This window comes from Eschrichtius robustus, chromosome 1, assembly GCF_028021215.1.
Source record: "Eschrichtius robustus isolate mEscRob2 chromosome 1, mEscRob2.pri, whole genome shotgun sequence".
NCBI classification, from domain to species: domain Eukaryota; kingdom Metazoa; phylum Chordata; class Mammalia; order Artiodactyla; family Eschrichtiidae; genus Eschrichtius; species Eschrichtius robustus.
The window spans coordinates 89,728,755-89,749,512 of NC_090824.1; the positions used below are offsets into that span (position 1 = coordinate 89,728,755).

General features: G+C 37.6%; 1 protein-coding gene across 2 annotated transcripts in view; it reads right to left on the reverse strand.

Annotated features, from left to right (window-relative positions):
• The window catches only part of ZNF106 (zinc finger protein 106), a 61,798-nt gene that overhangs the window by 4,382 nt on the left and 36,658 nt on the right, over positions 1-20,758 (reverse strand). For both annotated transcript variants that reach the window (XM_068550068.1, XM_068550063.1), the window contains 14 exons: positions 19,899-20,053; positions 19,755-19,815; positions 18,886-19,224; positions 16,112-16,892; positions 15,694-15,749; positions 14,672-14,817; positions 13,064-13,198; positions 8,164-8,280; positions 5,643-5,834; positions 4,781-4,843; positions 3,615-3,734; positions 3,024-3,095; positions 2,125-2,196; positions 362-508 (listed from right to left, as the gene is read on the reverse strand). In XM_068550068.1, coding sequence (XP_068406169.1) covers positions 362-508; positions 2,125-2,196; positions 3,024-3,095; positions 3,615-3,734; positions 4,781-4,843; positions 5,643-5,834; positions 8,164-8,280; positions 13,064-13,198; positions 14,672-14,817; positions 15,694-15,749; positions 16,112-16,892; positions 18,886-19,224; positions 19,755-19,815; positions 19,899-20,053 — 2,456 coding nt within the window. The remainder of the gene's footprint in view (positions 1-361; positions 509-2,124; positions 2,197-3,023; positions 3,096-3,614; positions 3,735-4,780; positions 4,844-5,642; positions 5,835-8,163; positions 8,281-13,063; positions 13,199-14,671; positions 14,818-15,693; positions 15,750-16,111; positions 16,893-18,885; positions 19,225-19,754; positions 19,816-19,898; positions 20,054-20,758) is intronic.

Here is a 20,758-nt window from a genome sequence, read left to right on the forward strand (position 1 = left end):
AGGTACATTCTAAGATCCACACATGAAAGGCAGTTAGGACCCAGCACTCTAATTTACATGGAACTGCGCACTTAAAGATGAGTTCTTAACAAGAGCACTGTAATAAACCTCTCGGTTCAGTTACTGGACTGGAAACATGTGAAAACATTCTCTTTAGGCTCTTTCTCAAAAACTACCTATTCTTCATTTGAAACCTCATTAAGCTATCCACCAAATCCCTGGATAGTAATAAAAAGAAAAATCCCTACACTCTCCCTGTTTATTGCAATTATGAACATTCTAATAAGGCAAAAAAGGTTTACTGAACCCTGCTCTGAGCAGTCAAATGACCCCAGGTTGACCTCAAATCCCACTGATGTACCTGTTTGGATCCTTTCCTAGCAGTAAAAAAAGCATCACAGTTCTTCCAGCGACATTTCAGAGTTTGAAAGTTCGGATTTGTATGGTCAGTCAGCAAATGTTGTTTTAAATGATCTATAACGCCAAATATCAGAGAGCAACCATGCCACTGGAGAGAAACAGAATGAAAGGGTAAGTTATAAAGAGCATAGGAAACATGCAATGAGCATATTCCTCACTTGCATCCCGTAAGTAAGCCCCTATTCTTTAATTTATTCTTGGCTAGAAAATTTGACAAAGCCAGAGGCAACCAAATTAATCATCAATTTAATGAGAAACTTGAAAAGACTGGGAAGTCTTTTGACAGTGTAATATTTTGAGAAGGCAAAGCACTATTAGGCAAAGGCAGCCATTACACCATTAGATAAGGAAGCTGTTAGCAAATACTGACGGACAAGTTACATAAAATTCAATTTAAACCATACTTATGCTTTATCTTGCCATCATAAAATGAGTTTCTTAGTCCATTTATTTAAGAAAGGCAAAGAGCTTTCCTGCAATACTTAAAGGGTTATTTTTAACAATTCTAAGAACTGTTGACTTGTAAACTTGAAAATACAAATGTCTGATAAAAAAAAAAACTACATTTGTGGAAATACTTGTTGTAGAAAACTGCCAAGGAAGCCTGACTTTACTCACAATTTTTATTACTTGAATCAAGTCTTGTGATCACCTTTTTTTTACTGTATTATAAATGTGGCTATGTTTCAACTGTTAGTCGGAAAGCATAAAGACTCTTTGTCTTGGCTTTTTTTCCCTACAGGCTTGTAAGAAATCCTATGATTCTCATTCTAACATGTTCATTTCTAAAAAGTAATGCAAATTTGAGTTTTTCCTCTGTAAGCACTATTCCATCACCCCAGCTTTAAAACCAGAAGGTATTTTCCTCGTTTCTCTAGGTAAGTGAAGTCTATTTGTATATTCTGGAGCCTGTTGTACTAGATTTTGCTTGTCTTCACTGAGAAGACTAAAAATCAAAGATAGTGATGTGTAAAAAGCTGAAAAGTAATTAGGCCAGAGACAAACCCAAAATCAAATTTTAAAATGGAGGGCATCCAATGCATTTCATCAATGCTGAAAAGGAGGTCAGGGTTTAGGGAAAAAAAAATTCAGTGCCATCAACTTTTCTCTGGTCACAACTAACTATTAGAACTGATGAAACAAATTAAGGCTTATAAGAAACAGTGTGAAAGTTTTGAGGGTTAATCACCAGCTCCCACCCAAAAATAAAAACCACTCAATTTAGCCTAGTAAACTGAGGTTTAAAACTTCAAAAATGCAAATTTTTATCTGCCTATTCCTCAAAAACCAATGAGGAACAAACCAAACTATTAATACATGTAATGCCTGAGGAATGGGTAAAGTATTGTGGGCAGGTCATGAAAATAAGCACTTCCACTTTTCTTTCACACACTTCTGTACTGTTGATGTTTTTGTAGGCATGTATCAATAGAGTAATAAAACAAAATAAAAAACACAAAAGAGATAAACTCTGAGTGGATACTTAAATATACTTTATATCTAATCCTAAGATTAGACTTTTCATTACAGAAGTATGGAAGGATTTTATGTAGTTTTAAAAAAATAAGCTTATTTGTCCTACAGTGGAAGGCAAAAGTAGACGCTCAATATAAAAATGCTAAACCGATGATAATGAAGATCTATAAATTGGCCTGGGGTTGTGCAACATCTAAGTCTGGTGACAAGAACAGTTTCACTCCTTACCCAGCAGCGGTAATTCTGCATCAGATTTAGCCTCACGGCCTGAATACTGCCATCATAACAGCCAGTATAAATCTAGAGAAAAAGGTTTATCACATCAGACCAAAACAACACACAATAAAACTACTACAATCATCCTCAAAATAAGAGTCAAAAGTTACTGGTAGCAGCTACAACAACAAGAAAACATAAACCTAAACCCAAACCAGCCCCAGAGTACCATAATGGGAAAGTATCTTGTAGATCTTCTAGTCTGGACACTTTGAAGCTGTGCTCCTTAGAGAGCCACTCTTGGGATTGTGGCTGAGAGCGGAAGTGGCAGGGATCAGAGGCACCACTTATACTTTAACTGGTGTAGCTCTGGCTTCTACTGGGCATTGCATATTAGGCATCTGTATTTCATTGGAACAAAAGGTTCTACTGCTTAAAGTCTGAAAAACATCCATTCTGGTTCAACCTCAAAATTTAAAAATAAAATAAATCAAGGATTAGCAGGGTTACATGAGTTAGCTTCTACTTTTAGGTCTGCTATAACTATGCCACACTGGCCAAATCTCCTGACTCTATTCCAGTGTACTGTCCAGATCATAATGTCTCTGAAAAAAGCACCACTCAATTTTATTTATTTTTTTTGGGAAACATCTTAAATTTACCTTCTATTTAATGGTGGTATTATATTTTTTATTGTAATTATTTTAGCTCTTATTAAAAATGGAATATTCAACAGCATTACTGGGTTCTCAATATTATAATACCAAGAGATAGAAAGACAGTCAGTAATGAGGCATATCAAAAACAGATATCATCTTTGGAAGTGACAAGTAGTAACATTATTAATAGTTTGTACAATTTTTAGTAAACACATTCAAAGGCAAATATGTGGCACGGCAAATTACACTCACCATACTTTTATGGATGGTCATACACATAATCATGTCTTTGTGTCCTCCGTATACTTGCAATCGATCATGGGACTTGGGTGGAGGGGAAAAAAAAAAAAAAAGAGAGAGAATTAAGGTTATTTATACCTTGTGTTTAACAAGCATAGTCCCTGAAGGCCTTTGAAAGGTTTAAAACTACACCTGAGGTACCAAGCTGAAGTACCAGTAGCATGTTAACAGAAACATAATCTAACAACTCCTTCTCCTCAAGGGAAGAGCTGGTAACTGGAAAAAATAAAACCAATTTCTGTGTAGTGTCAAAGTCTCAAACCTGAAATTGCACACAAAGAGAATCAGACAGGTGTTACAGACTACAGCTGCTCTCCAGAAACCATTTAATTTTTAACACGTGTGAGCCTGACCAGGTATCTCAGAGTAGTGTTTCTGAAAGCGTCCTCCAAGGACCAGCTACTTCGTAATTATCTATAGCACTTGTGAAGAACGCAGATGCCTGAGATCCACCCCAGCCTTTCCATATAGAAAAATCAACACCAAATCCAAATAGACAGTCTCCCCAAGTCATTCAAGCAAAATACTGGATCTAAATTCTACCTGTAATTCATAGACACGAACAAATTTATCCAGGCAAGCAGTCACCATCACTTTTCCTAGGATATTCACCACAGTCACTGCATGATTGTGACCTTTATAGATCCGTACAAGCTCACCAGTCTGCATCAGAAGAGAGATTAAGAGTCACTAGACTGACCTTCAAGATTCCTTCCGACTTTTGAGATTTATAATTCTGTAATTCTAGAAGACATAATTCTGAGACTACTTGTACACACGTAGCTGTACTAATTTTAACAGATGAAGTACTCCCACAAGCATTTGTTACTTATACAAAATGTATGCACTGTACCTTTTTTTAAAATAAATTTATTTATTTATTTTTGGCTGAGTTGGGTTTTTGTTGAGCATGCAGGCTTTCTCTAGTTGTGGCGAGCGGGGGCTACACTTTGTTGCAGTGCGCAGGCTTCTCATTGCTGTGGCTTCTCTTGTTGAGGAGCACTGGCTCTAGGTGTGCGGGCTTCAGTAGTTGTGGCTCACGGGCTCTAGAGCGCAGGCTCAGTAGCTGTGGCGCACGGGCTTAGTTGCTCCGCGGCATGTGGTATCTTCCCGGGCCAGGGCTTGAACCCATGTCCCCTGCATTGGCAGGAGGATTCTTAACCACTGCGCCACCAGGGAAGCCCTGCACTGTATCCTGATGGAGAGAACCCCAAGTCACAGAAAGAGAAGGGCCACAGCTCTGTGTGTATGTATTTTATAGCTTTTGAAGTATATTCACTTTTATCATTTCACTGGATCTGGACAACAAGTCCCTGAGGCTGGATAACCCCCAGGTTTACAGACTAAGAACTGAGCTTCAAAAGCAGCCTCTATGACCTGAGCAGAGTCTCTTGGCTGTTTTTACTTGTGCTATTTTAAACTGCGTATCATATCTACTTTCTTAGAGCCTCAGGTGCTCAATTTATCTCACGTTTAAATGAGGCATTCAAACTAAACCTTACATAAACTTTGAGTCTATTCCCCACTAAGAATTTTGATGAGGTCAGAATTTCTACAGTACTTAATATTATCCGAGAGCTTACGTGCAGGGATTATTATTAAGTCTTTCACTAGAAAAAGGGCTTAATTTAAATTGCAAGAGGTCTGAGGAATCCTTCAAGCTTTAATCATCATTCTCCTAAAGATTTCTTTACACCAACATGGCTTACGTGAATGTTGTGGGCATGGACTGACTGATCACTGGAGCCACTGAACACAAGGTCATTCACCACCTTAAAGAAAAAAAATTCAGTTAATGAGATTCAATATAATGTTCTGAGTTTCCTTTAACTTGTAATACACATTAGCAAATTCTACTTCCCACCCTATTTTGAGATGAGCATGAACGAGGTATGAAATAAGTTTCTCAGACAAATTTTCTGAACTGAAACTTATGTGCTGCCACCAAGTACTCAGATGAATTGACAATGTACTACTGGGTTTGTTGCTTCTTCGGAATGATTACGAAGCAGCCTAGAAGGACATTCGAGTATATCTACATTCTACAATAAGATACAATTTTGCCTCTTGGTTAATATATTAAAAAACAGTATGTCCCGTGGTAATCCAGGCCTAAAGAAAAGGATCATAGGGACTTCCCTGGTGGCGCAGTGGTTAAGAATCCGCCTGCCAATGCAGGGGACGCGGGTTCGAGCCCTGGTCCGGGAAGATCCCACATGCCGCGGAGCAACTAAGCCCGTGCGCCACAACTACTGAGCCTGCGTTATAGAGCCCAAGTGCCGCAACTACTGAAGCCCGCACACCTAGAGCCCGTGCTCCGCAACAAGAGAAGCCACTGCAATGAGAAGCCCGCGCACCGCAACAAAGAGTAGCTCCCGCTCACTGCAACTAGAGAAAGCCCGTGCGCAGCAACGAAGACCCAACACGGCCATAAATTAAATAATTAATTTAAAAAAAAAAAAAGGATAGTAATCTGTATTCTAAATAAGGCATTAGACAACATGGGAAATTTCATTCAAACCCTTCTATTTGTACCAGACAATGAACTCCTATTTTCTGCACTATACTTGCCTTCATGCAGAGAATGGTTTTGCTGTGGCCCTCCAGAGTTCTAAGGAGCAGTCCATTCCGTGCATCACGTACACTAATGGTACAGTCGTAAGACCCCACAACCAGCAGCTTTCGGGCACCTTCCTGAGCTGTGGCAAGACAGCTGACAGCCCGAGGGCCATGGCATTCAAAGATTTCAAGTCGTTTGTTGTTCTGAAAAATACACCACCATTATATGAAGTAAAAGCAACTTAGTTGGAAAAACTCAACATCAACTAACCCAAATCACTACCTTGATACAAACTCTAAATTCTAACACCGGTAAGTTCTCATATCTACTCCCTATCCCTAATTCCCCAACCTCTGCCATTCCTATTCCAATACTCTCTGTATTCATGACTCCTTCCTTCCTGATTCTAGTGGGGACAGTCTTACATTATAAACTCATTTCTACCTTTGACCCCCACTATCCTGACCATAATTAGAATTTGGTTCTCTTTTACGCCCTCTCTCACTTCCCTTAAGTAAATGATAATGAATGATAAACCTTTTTTTCATATTTGAATACACTTTCCATGCCACAGACCCAAGAACTCTCACTGTTTTTTTGTCATCCAAAATTTATGCACTCTGTCATGGTTGTTTCCAAAACTCTCTTTGAGAACTACCTTCTTAGACAATCAGAGTCTCTCATTCTCCACCTTTCTGTTATTCTGACCTTCTTCTGACTTCTGGTTCTATGTCTATCTCTCATGACATCATTAAGTTAAACTACAGAAGCCTTTGTATCAGTCAGAGTGGCATGGTCACATCCTGAATTCCCAAACACTCCTTTACCTCAGATTTTAGACTTGCTTCCCTCATTCCCAAACCAAACTTGTTCGTAAAGTTTCCTACTTCCCCAAAACTCTAAAAAGGTGGTTTAAGGTGCGTGCATGAGATAAAACTCCCAGAAACTAGGCAAGAGCAGCAGCTGGGAGCCTACAGAGCTGAGCGTCAATCTCAGTCATCTTGAGATGCGGGGGAGACAGATCAATGGAGTTCAGGGCCCAGTGGTGGGAAGGCCCAGGTAAACAGCCCTGGCTTTCTGTTGAGCTCCAGAAAGCACTGCGTTCCAGGAATATGGGCAAAACAGAAAAGGCCCAGCCCTAACAAGCCTTCAAAATTCATATCTCTGCAGAAACTCTCAAATCTCTGTCTCAAGGTCCATCTTTGCTGGGGCTTTTCAACCATTTAAAGACCATTTCAAAAAAATAAAAATAAAGACCATTCCCATTCGAATTTGTCATCATCTTGCCCCAAAACTTCTACCTACCTTTGATTAAGCTCACAAAATAGAAGAGAACTGGGTAATTATCAAGTTTTATCCTTTAAAATATTTTAAATCTATTCTGTCTTCATTTCTATTGCCCTAACCAAATCTAATCTAGGTTGTTAGCACTTTGCATTTAGCATGCAAAAACCTTTACTAATTACCCTTCTGTGATCTATTCATATCTAGTGAACCAAATAATCTGACACTTGATTATATATGTGCTAGTTTCTTCTAACTTGAGTTTAAGCTTCTTAAAGGCAGAAACCATGACATACTTTATTGAATTCCTTGTAAGTAGTTCCAGCTAGCTGGTAGAAAGAGAGATAGTAGGTACTAACTAAACATATGATACTGTAATAAGGCATAACACAGTAACATTCTAACACACTGTTAAAAGATGACCAGATGGCCTCGGGATAGAATGCTACAACTAACTAGTAACCAAACCTATCACTTCTACCTCCAATTACATCTTTTATCCATTCTCTTCGCTTCACCTTAGTCTAATCTTTCATGTCAGCTGCCATAACAAAGCCTCCTAAATGGTCTCCAAGCTTCTACTAGTACCAGTATTTTCCATCCTGTTCAACTCCAGAGTGACATTTTCTAAAATACAAATTAGATCATGTCTCTCCTACTTTAAAGCTTACAAGTCCAACTACACTAACAAAGCACACAGGGCTATCAAGAACTGTTCCATCTTCATTTCCTAAGCCTTATCCTGAGACCTAGCATGTAACAGTGCTCCATAAAGGTTTGCTCAACAAATGGATTTACATTTGGGTCAGGAAAGAATGAGGCCCACAGGAATGAAGGCAAACCTTGACTTAGTTCAAGTCAAGAACAAGCTACCCGCATGAAACCCTAAATCAGTTCCAAACCACATCAATGTCATACTCAAAGGAATTTAAGCTCATTTCATGGTATCATTCTTAAAATGAGACAGACTAGTTTAACCTATGACTCATTATTTGGCCCCAAATCATCAGGCCTGGTTTAATTTAGTAGAGTTACACTTTGGTCCTGGCACACTCGGGCCTGAGCAGACAGAATGCAGCATCTTGTCTCACTTACAACAGAAGATAAATTTTTGAGTAGCGGCTAATTCTGTTGCTTTCTCAAACACGCACAAAAACAGGAAAACGTCTGCCTTCAACTTCTTCCCACACACACTCACACCATTTTCAAGCGGCATGGGAATTCAGCCTTCTCTCCCCAACCACTAACCTTTATGTTGAAGGTGACCACAGTGCCATTTGCCAGTCCTGCATAGAGAATTCGCCACCTACTGTGGAGGCAGAGAACCCGGTCTTCCAGCTGTAACTGCTCCACACACTCTCGAGTCTGATAAAAGCACACAACACCTGATCAGCAGAGGTTAAAGGCAAATAAGATGTGAAAACAGTCCTCCTGAGAACAGAGTGTGAAATGATTTTTTATGAGGAAGAAAATGTAGTGTCCTCTATTTTGTAGAAGGCTATCTTAGACTGTCTTCTGCTTCGAAATATGTAGCCAAAGACCCTCAAGCTGTAGGTAATATAGTAATCAAATATAACTTCTAATGTTACCTATCTTTCTAATTTGGAATGTAGAAATTCTTCAAAGGGCACTATGGATTGGGTTCTAGCCTCTTAAATTAAGTAGCCAAAGATAAAGTCAAAGCTGCACTTGACATTTAAAAAGGAAAATAAAGATTATAGTTGTATATCTGATAATTGCGTTAATCAAATATGCACTTTCCTGCAATTGATTCTCTATTTTAATAGCTCCCAGACGCCTCCTTCAAACCAGTATCAGGTTAGCTGGTCTATAATTACCCAAGAAGCTTTGAAAATATATAGAACCCCAAGCTTCACCCCAGTCCCTGAGATTCTAATTCAGGCCCTGGAATATGTGTTTTTAAAAATTTCCTTCATAATTCTGATGCATATCCAGCCTATACTAACACAGTTTGAGCTGACCTTCAAGAAACCATTTCCATGAATTTCCAGAACTGGGTTACACTGATAAAATCTAATTACCTAGAACCTAGAACAGGGCCAGTTACATAGTAAGTGCTCAAGACTGAATGCTGTTGAATGATACTAAGTGACTAAAGGCCCAAGTTTAGCTTTTTAAAGAGGTCTGGATACAGAATTAAAATCAAGACGGTTATAAGTAGGACCTACTTGTCCCATCCTATAAGTAGGATGGGACAAGCTATGGGTTGGATGATAAAAGCTGTAGACTATCAAAGCCTTGATCTCTTCCAGCCTTCTTTCATACCTGAAAGAGTCAGTCTTTTAAATTACTTTCCCCGCATAAAATTACAAATATAAATGCTGCATATGCAATTGTAAAATAAAGGAAAAGACAGTGAATATGCTCAAATGATAACATATATGTTGCCTCTGGCTAACCCACCCGTGTGAGATCATTTTGTAATTTTATAGGAGAAACGGAATACGTTGCCGTAATAAAAAAGAACTATTGGTGCATGCAACAATAAAGATGAATTTCAGACATTATGGCAAGCTAAAGCTAATGTGAAAGAATACATCCAGTATGGTTTATTTATATGAAGTTCAAGCACGGACAAATATAATCTATAATGATAGAAATCAGAACAATAGTTTTCTTTGGCTGGGGGTGGTGAGTGGAAGGTGTATGAGGGAAGCTTTAGGGGGATGAAAATGATCTGTGTTTCGATCTTGGTGGTGGTTAAACAAATGTGTATCTATGTAAAAATTCATCAAGTTGTACACTTAAAATGTATGTACTTTACTATATAAAGTTACACCTCAATTTCAAAAACTAAGAATTTTTTTCAGTAATGTACAGTCCCACTATGCCAAATACTACTGCGGGGTAGAACCCTTAAAAACATTAAAAAATCTTTTAAAAGTTTTTGCTAATTTTATAAGTCAAAATGGTACTGAACTTCTGTTTTAACTTCCATTTATTGACAAGACTATTATTTTCAAATAGTTACTTGTATATCCTCTTTTTAAAGAATTTCTGTCTTTCAATTTATGTGTAGGGATTTTACTATTTCTCTTCTCAAAGGTGTAAGCTCCTTACAACATATGATATTAACCCTATGTTTATCCTATCCTGTTACTATTTTCCCCTCTTTTTACCTAAGACAATTTCTTGCCAAAATCTGTTTACAATTTTCAACAGACTTAAGTATTATTTCCATATAATAAAATTCACCATGTTAGATATACGTTTCATTAAGTTTAGTAAAGTATGCAGTTATGCAACCATTACCACAATCAACTTTCAGAACGTTTCCAGCACTCTAAAAAGTTACCTCGTACCCTCTTTCAGTCAGTCCCCACTGCCATCCCAGGCAACTCTGATAGTTTTGCCTTTTCTAGAATTCCATATTAAGAGAACATTCAGTATGTAGTCTTTTACATATGACTTCTTTCACCTAGCATGATGTTTTTGAGATCCATCCATGTTGCTACATGTATGAATAGTTTATTCCCTTTTGTTGCTAGTATTATTCCACTTTTTATATACCACATTTATCCATTTATCAGTTGATGGATGTATTCATTAATAACGCTGTTATGAGGCTCCTTCTTACATTCTGGATATTTGAAATTTGTGGCTTCTCTCTGTTTTGATTAATTTAGCTAAAAGTTTTTTTTTAATTTATCTTTTCAAAAAACTAGCTTCTGGTCTGATTTTTCCCGATTGTGTGTCAGTTTTATAAATTGGTGGTTTCCGTTCTGCTCTTTATTATTTCCTTTATATATCTATTTTGGGTTTAACTTTTTCTTCTTTTTCTATTTTCTTACAAACTCAGATAACTGATTTTAAACTTTTTTTTCTAATATAAGCATTTAAAACTAGAAATTTCCCCCTCAGCAATGCGTTAGCTATCCTACAAATGTTAAGTTGGATGCTCATTTTCATTTAGTTCAAGATATTTTCTAATTTCCTTTGTGACTTCTTTGAATCATGGGTAACTTAGAAGTATGCTATTTCATTACCCCTTACTTGCGGACTTCCAAGATTTCTTTCTCTTTTTTTTTTTTGTGGATTTCTTTCTGTTATTGATTTCTAATTCCACTGTGGTTGGAGAACATACTCTAAATGATTTCAATTCTTTTAATTGAGATTCTCAGTAAGACTAAGACTTATTTGACGACCCAGCAATGGTCTATACTGGTGAATGCTCCATATGCACTTGGAAAGAATGTGTATGCTGCTGTTTCGGATGGCGGAGTCTATAAATGTTAATTTTTTTTTTTAACTATAAGTATTAATTAGATCTTGTTTGTTAATGGTATTGTCCAGTTCTTCTACATCCTTGATGATTTTCTGTCCAGTACTCTATCAAGTATCGAGAGAGGTGTTGAAGTCTTCAACTATAATTGTGGATTTGTCTATTTCTCCTCTGTAGTTCTATCAGTATTAATTTACATATCTTGGTGCTCTGTTATGAGGTACATATATTTCTAATTGTTCTATCTTCCTGCTATATTGACGTTTTTATCATTATGAAATGCCACCCTTGTCTCAGTAGTATTCCTCGTCTTAAAGTCTATTTGCCTGATAGTAACACAATCACTCTAGCTCTTTTTGTTATTATTTGCATAGTACATTTTTTTCCATTCTTTTAATTCAACCTACTTGTGTCTGAATTTAAAAGGTGTGTCTTGTAGACAGCACAGATTTTGATGTTTGTTCTTTAGCTAGTCAATCTCTGCCTTTTGATTTTAGTGTTAATTCACATTTAACATAATTATTAAATATGACTAGATTTAGACTCCAATTTGCTTTCTATTTGTCTCATTTTTATTTCTCTGTTCCTCCATTTCTGCCTTGTTTTGCATTAAATAAGTGTTTTTTAGTATGCCATTTTAATTCCTCTATTAAATTTTTTAGCTGTCTTTCTTTGCTTTATTCTTTTAGTGGTTGCTCTAGGGCAGCTGTTCTCAGCGTGTGGCCCCTACACCAGTAGCATCAGTATCACATGTTAGAAATGTAAATTCTTGGGCCCTATCCCAAGCCTACTGAATCAGAAGCTCTGGGAGTGGGGTCCAGTAATATGTGTTTTAACAAGCTCTCCAGGTCTATCTGATGCACACTGAAGCTGTGAGTCGGCCTTCTAGAGATTACCTCTTTAAACTGTAACAATCTAGTTCAAAGTAAAACTGACTTATCCCCAGTAAAATATAAGAACCTTGCACCAGCACAATTCCATCCTCCCTTTCCTTTGTGTTCCTGTTACCACACATTCCATCTATATATGTTAAAAACCTAATCTTTGGTATTATAAATTTTGTCTTAAATAATCAAATCTTTTAAAGAATATATGTGTGTATTTATTTATTTATTTATTTATTTATTTATTTATTTTTGGCTGCATTGGGTCTTTGCTGCTGTGCACGGGCTTTCTCTAGCTGCGCACGGGCTTTCTCTAGCTGCGGTGAGCGGGGGCTACTCTTCTTTGCGGTGCGTGGGCTTCTCATTGTGGTGGCTTCTCTTGTTGTGGAGCATGGGCTCTAGGAGCATGGGCTTCAGTAGTTGTGGCACGTGGGCTCAGTAGTTGTGGCTCACGGGCTCTAGAGCACAGGCTCAGTAGTTGTGGTGCACAGGCTTAGTTGCTCCGCAGCATGTGGGATCTTCCCAGACCAGGGATCAAACCCGTGTCCCCTGCATTGGCAGGCGGATTCTTAACCACTGTGCCACCAGGGAAGTCCTATAATATATATATTTAATGCAAACGATTTTCTCTCATTTCTTACAATATATTTAGAAAATTCTTTCTCAGAGGAGATATCTACTTCTACGTTTTCAGGTTTAAAAATTTTAAACATTTCGTTTTCTCTCTAGTATTAATTTTAGCATATGATGTGAAAATAAAAATCAAGAGTAATTGTTGAAAAGATCAAAGGAGGTATATTATTAATAGTAGTAAGTGAAAAGATACTGGTGGAGAGAGACAGAAAACATGGTTTAGATCTAAGCCTCATGTCTTCTAAAGGCTATACAAGGGTACTGAAGTAAGTTCAGAAGCAAGAAAGTGAACAGAATGAAGCATCTGTCTCAGTGTCTCCACTCTACACAGTAAATACAGTCAAAGTGTTTCAATATTATCACGTTTGATTTTGCTGGACCCACTTACCTTAACATTATAGCAGCGAATGGTGTGATCACTGGAACCAGTATAAAGGGCAGCATTCTTCCCAGAGGTCTGAGTAACCAGGAGGCAGTTCACTTTGGAGGTATGGCCCTCAAAGACACCAATATACTTCCGACTCTAAAGTCAAGCACAGTTCAGATCATTACTTGTGGATATAAATGGATTAGATAATGTATTTCCTCAAAAAAAAAAAAAAAATGATGCTAAAACATACAGTTCATTGTTGTAGCCTCAGAGTCTAGAATAGTACCTGGTATCAAAAGGTGTTCAGTAAATACCTGTTCACTGAATGCCCAGCAAACAGTCACATGTACTGAGGTACCTGTAACTATATATTAACTGAGCCATAAGTTCGTTTGGGTTTTTCCGTAAGATGTTACAGAAAAACCTGAACAAACTTTTTGGCCAACCCAATACTTAGGGCAATTTGCTATAATAAGACAGATCAGAATTTTAGTTAATATCTTGGGCAAGGCTCTCCAACATGTGGACCAAAAAGCTAGCAAATCCAAACTATAGCTAATTACCCAGATAAGTTCCTGCATTTGATCAGTATGCAGAGCATGCACCACAATGTTCAAAGACATGTCAGGTGCCATCACAGGTCTAGTGTTCCAGGTGTGGTTTCATAATGGAACATCCTGTTGTCTCTGTGCACATACTGTTATATATTTAGAATGTACATATATACCTATACTTACCTTTCAGTTCAGAGTTAGAGCCAATTCCCCAAATCTTACACTCTCACCTCCTGGTACCATTGCTTCCTGCCTTCAGTCATCCCTGTTGCCCTCACATTATTAGGCTAAAGAAACCTATATACCTGTTGCCTACAGCAAACACATTTTCTCAGTCCATCATCTATCTAATCTTTTGATTTTCAAGGACTTCATCAATTTCAAATACTTTCACCATATTTGTTCAAACATAGTGTTCCTAAAGTTTCTTGGCTATTGTCGTGGATAAACAGAATTAGTTTGATGCATACCAGACTCAAAACTCAAAAGTCCATTCTATGAAAATTGAGAGTAATGAGCATCAGATTATCCTAAGTGTGGGGTAGTGGAAGACCGTTGCTCTTCTTAATAACCGGGATAATTAATCAACTCTCAGGGAAAATGCCTCCTCTTATATTGACTACTTCCCCAGTACTCACTCTATCCCTTCTCTATTATGTAGCAGCTATGTGACAGACCTCAGCATCAACTCCAGGGCTGGGACCTGACTGTCGCGAGCCTATTGTTATAATCCCATTTCCTTTTGCCAAGTGATTGTTCAGAGAGGAAAGCACAGGACCCTTTTTTGGTGGTGGGAGGGAAAAGAAACCCCTGTGGCTACTGACATCTATCTGTGAGCAGGAGGAGAACTTGCTTTAGGAAGAGGTGATATCAGAGAAGGCAGAATGGAGATAAAGAAAGAAATTAAGTCTCCAGTGACCCCACTGAGCCACTGGATCAACTGTATCTAAAGTTAGTCTAAAGCCCACTCCATCTCTGGACAGCAAATAAACTCCTAGTCTAAGAGACAGCTAGTTGGAGTTTCTAAAACCTGCAACCAAGCAAAAATATTCAAACTGATGTATCAACTTACCACGAGATTATAAACTCGGACAGTTTTATCTGCTGAACAGGTATACAGTAAATTCCCAAATATTTGAATTGCATTCACTGCAGCTTGGTGCCCCTCAAAGCTCCCTTCTGTGGGCTCATCATCATCTCCTGGCTCTGAAGATATTTCTAGAAAACAAGAATATGTTTCAGAGATGTGTCTGCTTGTGTCTCAAAAGATACTAAAAAATTTAAAACATTACGAAAAAGTGGTCTCTGGATTCTCCTTAAAGCCTAGTTCCCCCAGCAAAACACCATATTTTCATTAGTGATCTTCATTATGAAGATTTCATAATAAGAAAAGGCAGGGAAGACCTTTCACTTAGGAACAAGATACTTATATAGTGAGCTTTGAGTGATACCCATAAGGCACCAAGTATCTTTCCACATCCAGTTTCCTCTGCTGCCAGTTATTTTGTTGAGTAAGGAATTAAGTAGTTCCTTCTCAAAGCAAAACACCCCAGAGCCAACAAAACCTTAATACAATTGTCCCTTGGTATCCAAAGGGGACTGGTTTCAGGACTCCCCCACCGCCCCCACACCAAAATCCACAGATGCTCAAGCCCCTTATATAAAACGGCATAGTATTTGCATATAACCTATACACATCCTCCTGTTTACAGCTGACCCTTGAACAACATGGTTTGAATTGTTGAGGTCCACTTACACACGAGTTGTTTTTTTTTTTTTTCAATAAATGCATATTACACGATCTGCAGTTAGTTGAAGCCATAGATACGGAACCGAAGATACAGAAGGCCAACTTTACTAATTAGTTGAACACGTAAGACAGCCAGGTAAGAGAGATGGGAGTAAGAAACTGAAATGCCAGGATTTGAGGATTTAGGGATACCATAACTGCTGGTCAAAGCAATCCTCTTGGTAACAAGCCCAGTCCCCGCCCCCTATTGTATAAGCATATTTAAGTAGATTTAAACCCTGGCTCTAATATTTACAAGACTTTTTTTCTGTGATTAATTTAAATAAAACTGAACAACCAAATACCTGAAGAGTTCTTTGATCCTTTTATGGAAGAGATCACAGTCTGAGTTTCTGCCACACTACAAAATAATAGCAAAAGTCTTCTTAGCATCTGTGTGAACAGGCCAGGCAGTAAAACTTACATTTTCATGACTCAAAAGATTGTTCTAAACAATGGACAAAATAGCAATGATATAAGAGATCGGTTTTTCCACCTGAAATTTCTATATGAAAGGAAATAAAAGTACAGTAAATATTTACAACACAAATGAGAAAGCAGAAAATCTCCATTGCTAAGGTTTGATTCTTCCATACCCATTATCCCTACTGATTTTCTATAAATGTGACTCTTTAAAAAAATTCTGATTCAGAACAAAAAGTTCTATTTTTTAAGAATAGAATGGTGAAAGCTGTTCTGATTGGACCAACACGGTGTCCTTACCTTACAGGGATGCCATCTTTATAACGGGTGCCAATCTCACTGGTAGAGCTAACTTCATCACAACCAGAGCGAGAAGTTTCTAATGAGTTTAGCTCTGTGGAGTTCCGAATATCCTTTTTAGATGGGCTGTCTGGTTTCTCGTCTCCAGATTCACAAGAATCAATGGCTACCACTTCTAACTGAGGATTAGGAATTTCTAGGACTTCCAGAGACGAGTCACTATCTGGTTCATCTCTGACACTCTCTTGTTCTGGACCAGTTCTGCTATCTTCCCAGGTGGAGGTTGTCACTTTCCCCCCTTTAGTGGACTTTCCAGTTTTTACTTTCCTTACAGGTTTAGCAGTAAATATATCCTGTTCAGTGTCACTGTTCTCAGGAACATGGGCAGCCCGCAGAGTTTTCTTCTTCCTAAGCTTCTTCTTTTTCTTGTTCCCCCTAGCTTCAGCTGATGTCAGAGTGGACTCTGCCTGTTGTTCTGGATGGTCAGCTGGAGAGTGGGGCTCTTTCTCTAAAGGGGTTTCTGAAGCAAAGGACAATCTTGGAAAAGAACTGGTACAGGCTTCAGACCCGCTGTTGCCTCTGTTTGGCTCTTCACCTTCTTTATTTATGCTAGGAAGACCAGATGATTGGGAAGAGGGATTGTTCCCTCTGTTTCTGGTATTTCCTTGCTCCACAGAAAACTTCAGTTCTTGGCTAGGCTCATGGAATCTCTCTGTTAGCTCTGATAAGGACAATGCTGCAGTGATAACTGGATAAACTGGACTACTGTCACTGATCTCTCCTGAATTGAGAAGGAAAAAAAAAATTATTCCATCGTTTTTGTGTCTGGTATTTGTAGTCATAAACTACAGTTATCACTGATTGAACTTCTACCAAATAATGACATTTCGATATGTTAACAACTTTAACAGTCATGGTTTAGTTATCTCACCCCTCAGCTTCCCATAACCTACACATATTTCTATTACAGTATTTATATACTTTGCCTTGCATTAATCTCACAAATTACATGCATGTCTTATACCCTACAAAAGCTCCTTTTATGGGCAGGGATTGTTTCTATTGATCTTTTTTCTTTCTTGTTTGAAATGTCCACATATTTAACAATGTGTTTTATTCTTAGCAGACACTTAAATATCTATTTAGCTAAAGTGCTTTCACCTTTATTTCTCAGAAGTTTTCATTATGCATTTTACCTGTATATCATCCAATTTAGCTACATACTAGCAGTTAAAAAGTCAGCTGACTTAAAATGTCTATTTTCCTTGACTTAGTTATTTCATGTCTAGAAATTTAAACTGATGAAATAATCACAGACATACTCAAAGACATATACAATGCAGCGTTATACAGAATACAAAAAAAGGAAAAAACGTAAATATTCAAAGATTATATAAATTATTGTATATTCAGATTATGCAACTTCTGAAATATTATACAAGTAGTAAAATAGTGTTTTAGGTGAATTATTTTTATGACACAGGAAAATGATCATAATAATTAAGTGGGAAAAAAATCAAGTTATAACAGACTATGACTTGTCCTTTGTATAAAGTCTCATGTAAACACATAAACATTTATAATTTTAAAAGACTGAAATATATAACAATAACAAATCCATTTTTATAGTTTCCCAATTTTTTACAATGAACATGAATTAGTTTTGCAATCAGAAAAGGAAATAAAATACAAGCTATTTTTGAAAAAAATACTACTAGTTTTTAAAAAATACTAAATAGTATCCATATAAAAATAACATAATTCAATATGAAAGATAATATACATTTGATGTAGATATCAATGATTAGTGTGGCAACAGATAGCAAAATGTAGGATAATTCTTCAGACTTTTTGTTTTTGCTCAAAAAAAAATCACACAATATCAGTTTGCTTCTTTCATTTTAATATTTATTTATTATTTATTTATTTATTTATTTATTTATTTAGCCTGTGTCGGGTCTTAGTTGCAGCAGGTGGGATCTTTAGTTGCAGCTCACAGGCTTCTTAGTTGCAGCATGCAGGCTTCTTAGTTGCGGCATGCGGACTTCTTAGTTGCGGCATGCAGACTTCTTAGTTGCGGCATGCATGGGGGATCTAGTTCCCCAACCAGGAATCAAACCCGGGTCCCTTACATTGGGAGCGTGGAGTCTTACCCACTGGACCACCAGGGAAGTCCCTGTTTGCTTCTTACTTAATTTTCAATGTAGCACCACTGTGGTTATGCAAACTTCAGATGAGATTTTAAATAGCTTGGAAATTATTCTCAAATGGTAACTAGGTAAGAATTATTTTATGAAGAGAGTAAAAACCCTGGCTATTTCTCAAAACCGCCCAAGTTTCTATTAGATGATTCCAAACCCCAGAGCCCTCTGCCTTTCATCATGGCCACCTGCTCCTCAGGTCTATATTAACCCTAGTTTGTACTTGAAATGATAAAGATAGTTAAGTAATGAGAAATTCAGAGGATATATCTTATCTAGAAAATTGACTAAACAACTTCAATGCCATTTATCTCACAAAAACCAAATAATTCTGCACCAATCCTAATAAATGAAACCTGTTAAGTGCTAATCCAAAGTCACTTCAGTAATCCTACATTAGAGAAAATTAGACAAAGGTTACCAATATTTAAATAATCTTCCTAAATAAGAAAACTTCAAGAAAAACTGTAATAATTTCAGTTTTAATGGTCAAGTAGGATGTTACATCACTGATATAAAATTGCCGTAGACCCACTACAGGGTTGCCCTTAACCCAGAGAAAAGTTTACATACTATTAGCTTGCAGTAATTCCTTGGACACATTGCAAGCAGAGCCTTGTGACACAGCATTCACATTCTCATCTTGTTCAGGAGACATGGGTTCTTGTTTAATCTGAACTGATGAGTCCGGAGCAGGAACGCTGCCATGAGCTTGGAAAGTAGATGTGATTCCTTGGAGAGGGGCTCCAGTGGATGATGGAGACACATGGGAAGATGAAGCCTCCAGGAAAACCGGGAAAAAAGGAGTAGGCAGCAGTGTGGCATCAGCAGATGTTTGAGATCTAATGTTCCTTTGTTCTCGTGTAAGGTTACAGGGAACCTGGTCTGGACGCTCAGAAGGTTCATATGTTTCTAGAATGGGAAACATACACAAATGCAAAAATGTTATCTGAAAAGCCACTCATTTTTGAGCCAATTTGTATTTTTAAAGATTACAAGAGAATTTTTAAAACCCTCATAATTCTTTAAAACAGATTATTACATAAGCTATAATATACTATATATATATTATATAATATATATATAACCACCAAGGATACAGACAGAACAGGCATTAATATTCCAATTTTTCAGATTTTAAGTGACTTATCCAAAGTCACGTCGGTACTAACAGAAGAGTCAAAATTTGAACCCTAGTCTTAGGATTCCTAACCCAGGACTCTTTCTGTAACATTATCTCCACTGCTAAGCACTTTGGGGATGTAGAGTCTCACAGGCCTTTCTATAGAAGGATGAAACCAAGGAGACACGAGAAAATCATATTAACTTTTTCAAAACTACTTCAAAAAAAAAAAAAAAAAAAAACTACTTCAATTCCCCTCCACAGAGAACCAAAAAATAACAAGTTACAGAGGGTCCAATCCATCAGATTCTCTGAATACCTTGTAATCCCTGTAGAATCTGTATTCTATGGGTCCTCAGGGCACTCATCTCCACAGTTATCTAAAAATAAAGTATTTTGTTAAGCATTTTTAAATCCAACTTCAAGATGATCCATTTTCACTAGACATTCCATGTGCTACTACCTGCTGCTTGAGCATAAGCAGCCTCTGAACTTCAACATAAGCTGTCTGAAGAGCTGCACGGGCTTGCAGAAGGTTGTTATCCATGCACTGCAATGATTTGCTTAGTTCTTCCTCCCTTAACGAAATATGCAGCAGCTGGTCAACCTGAGAACGTTCTGTCAAAAGAAACCATAAAGTTCAGTTTAATACTGGAGACTTCTCTTTAATAATACAGTTCCTCAGAAGATGGAACTGCATCAATTGTCTAGGACAGGCCTTTATTTTCTCCCCACTAGGTCACTGGAAGGAGACTCATCAAATTTTACAAATCATGTAGTCAAACCTGATGTTGTCAGAAACCAAGCCTCATGGTTTCAAGCGTACCACCACATGCATGGTACCAATTTACCAAATCACCATCTTCCACCATGACCCTTCCAAGCAACATCTCTGCCCCAGGCAAATCAACTCTTGTAGGTTTCATCTCCCATGTTCCTTTATCTACTACCCTCTTCACCCAAGGCTTTGGCTTAGATTGGGCCCCTGAACTGCTTGCACTCTCTTCCCGATTCATATTTTTCTAGTCTGTTAATTTAAAGTAGTTCTCTTTATTACAAAAGGCATCCTGAAGAAAATATAGCTTTGAAACAGTACACTTAAGTTACTTTAAATAAAATGTTCTACTATGTGCACGTATTTGTCATCTTTATGTTTGCCTATTTCCCATTCAATACTCCAAGACCTCTCCCCTAAACTCCAGACCCACATATCCAACTACCAACTTGATACCTCTACCTAGGTGTCTCTAAAGTCCTTTAACTCAAGGATCCAAAAGGGAACTCACCATCTTCCTCTACCCTCAACCTGCAACTCTCATGGAG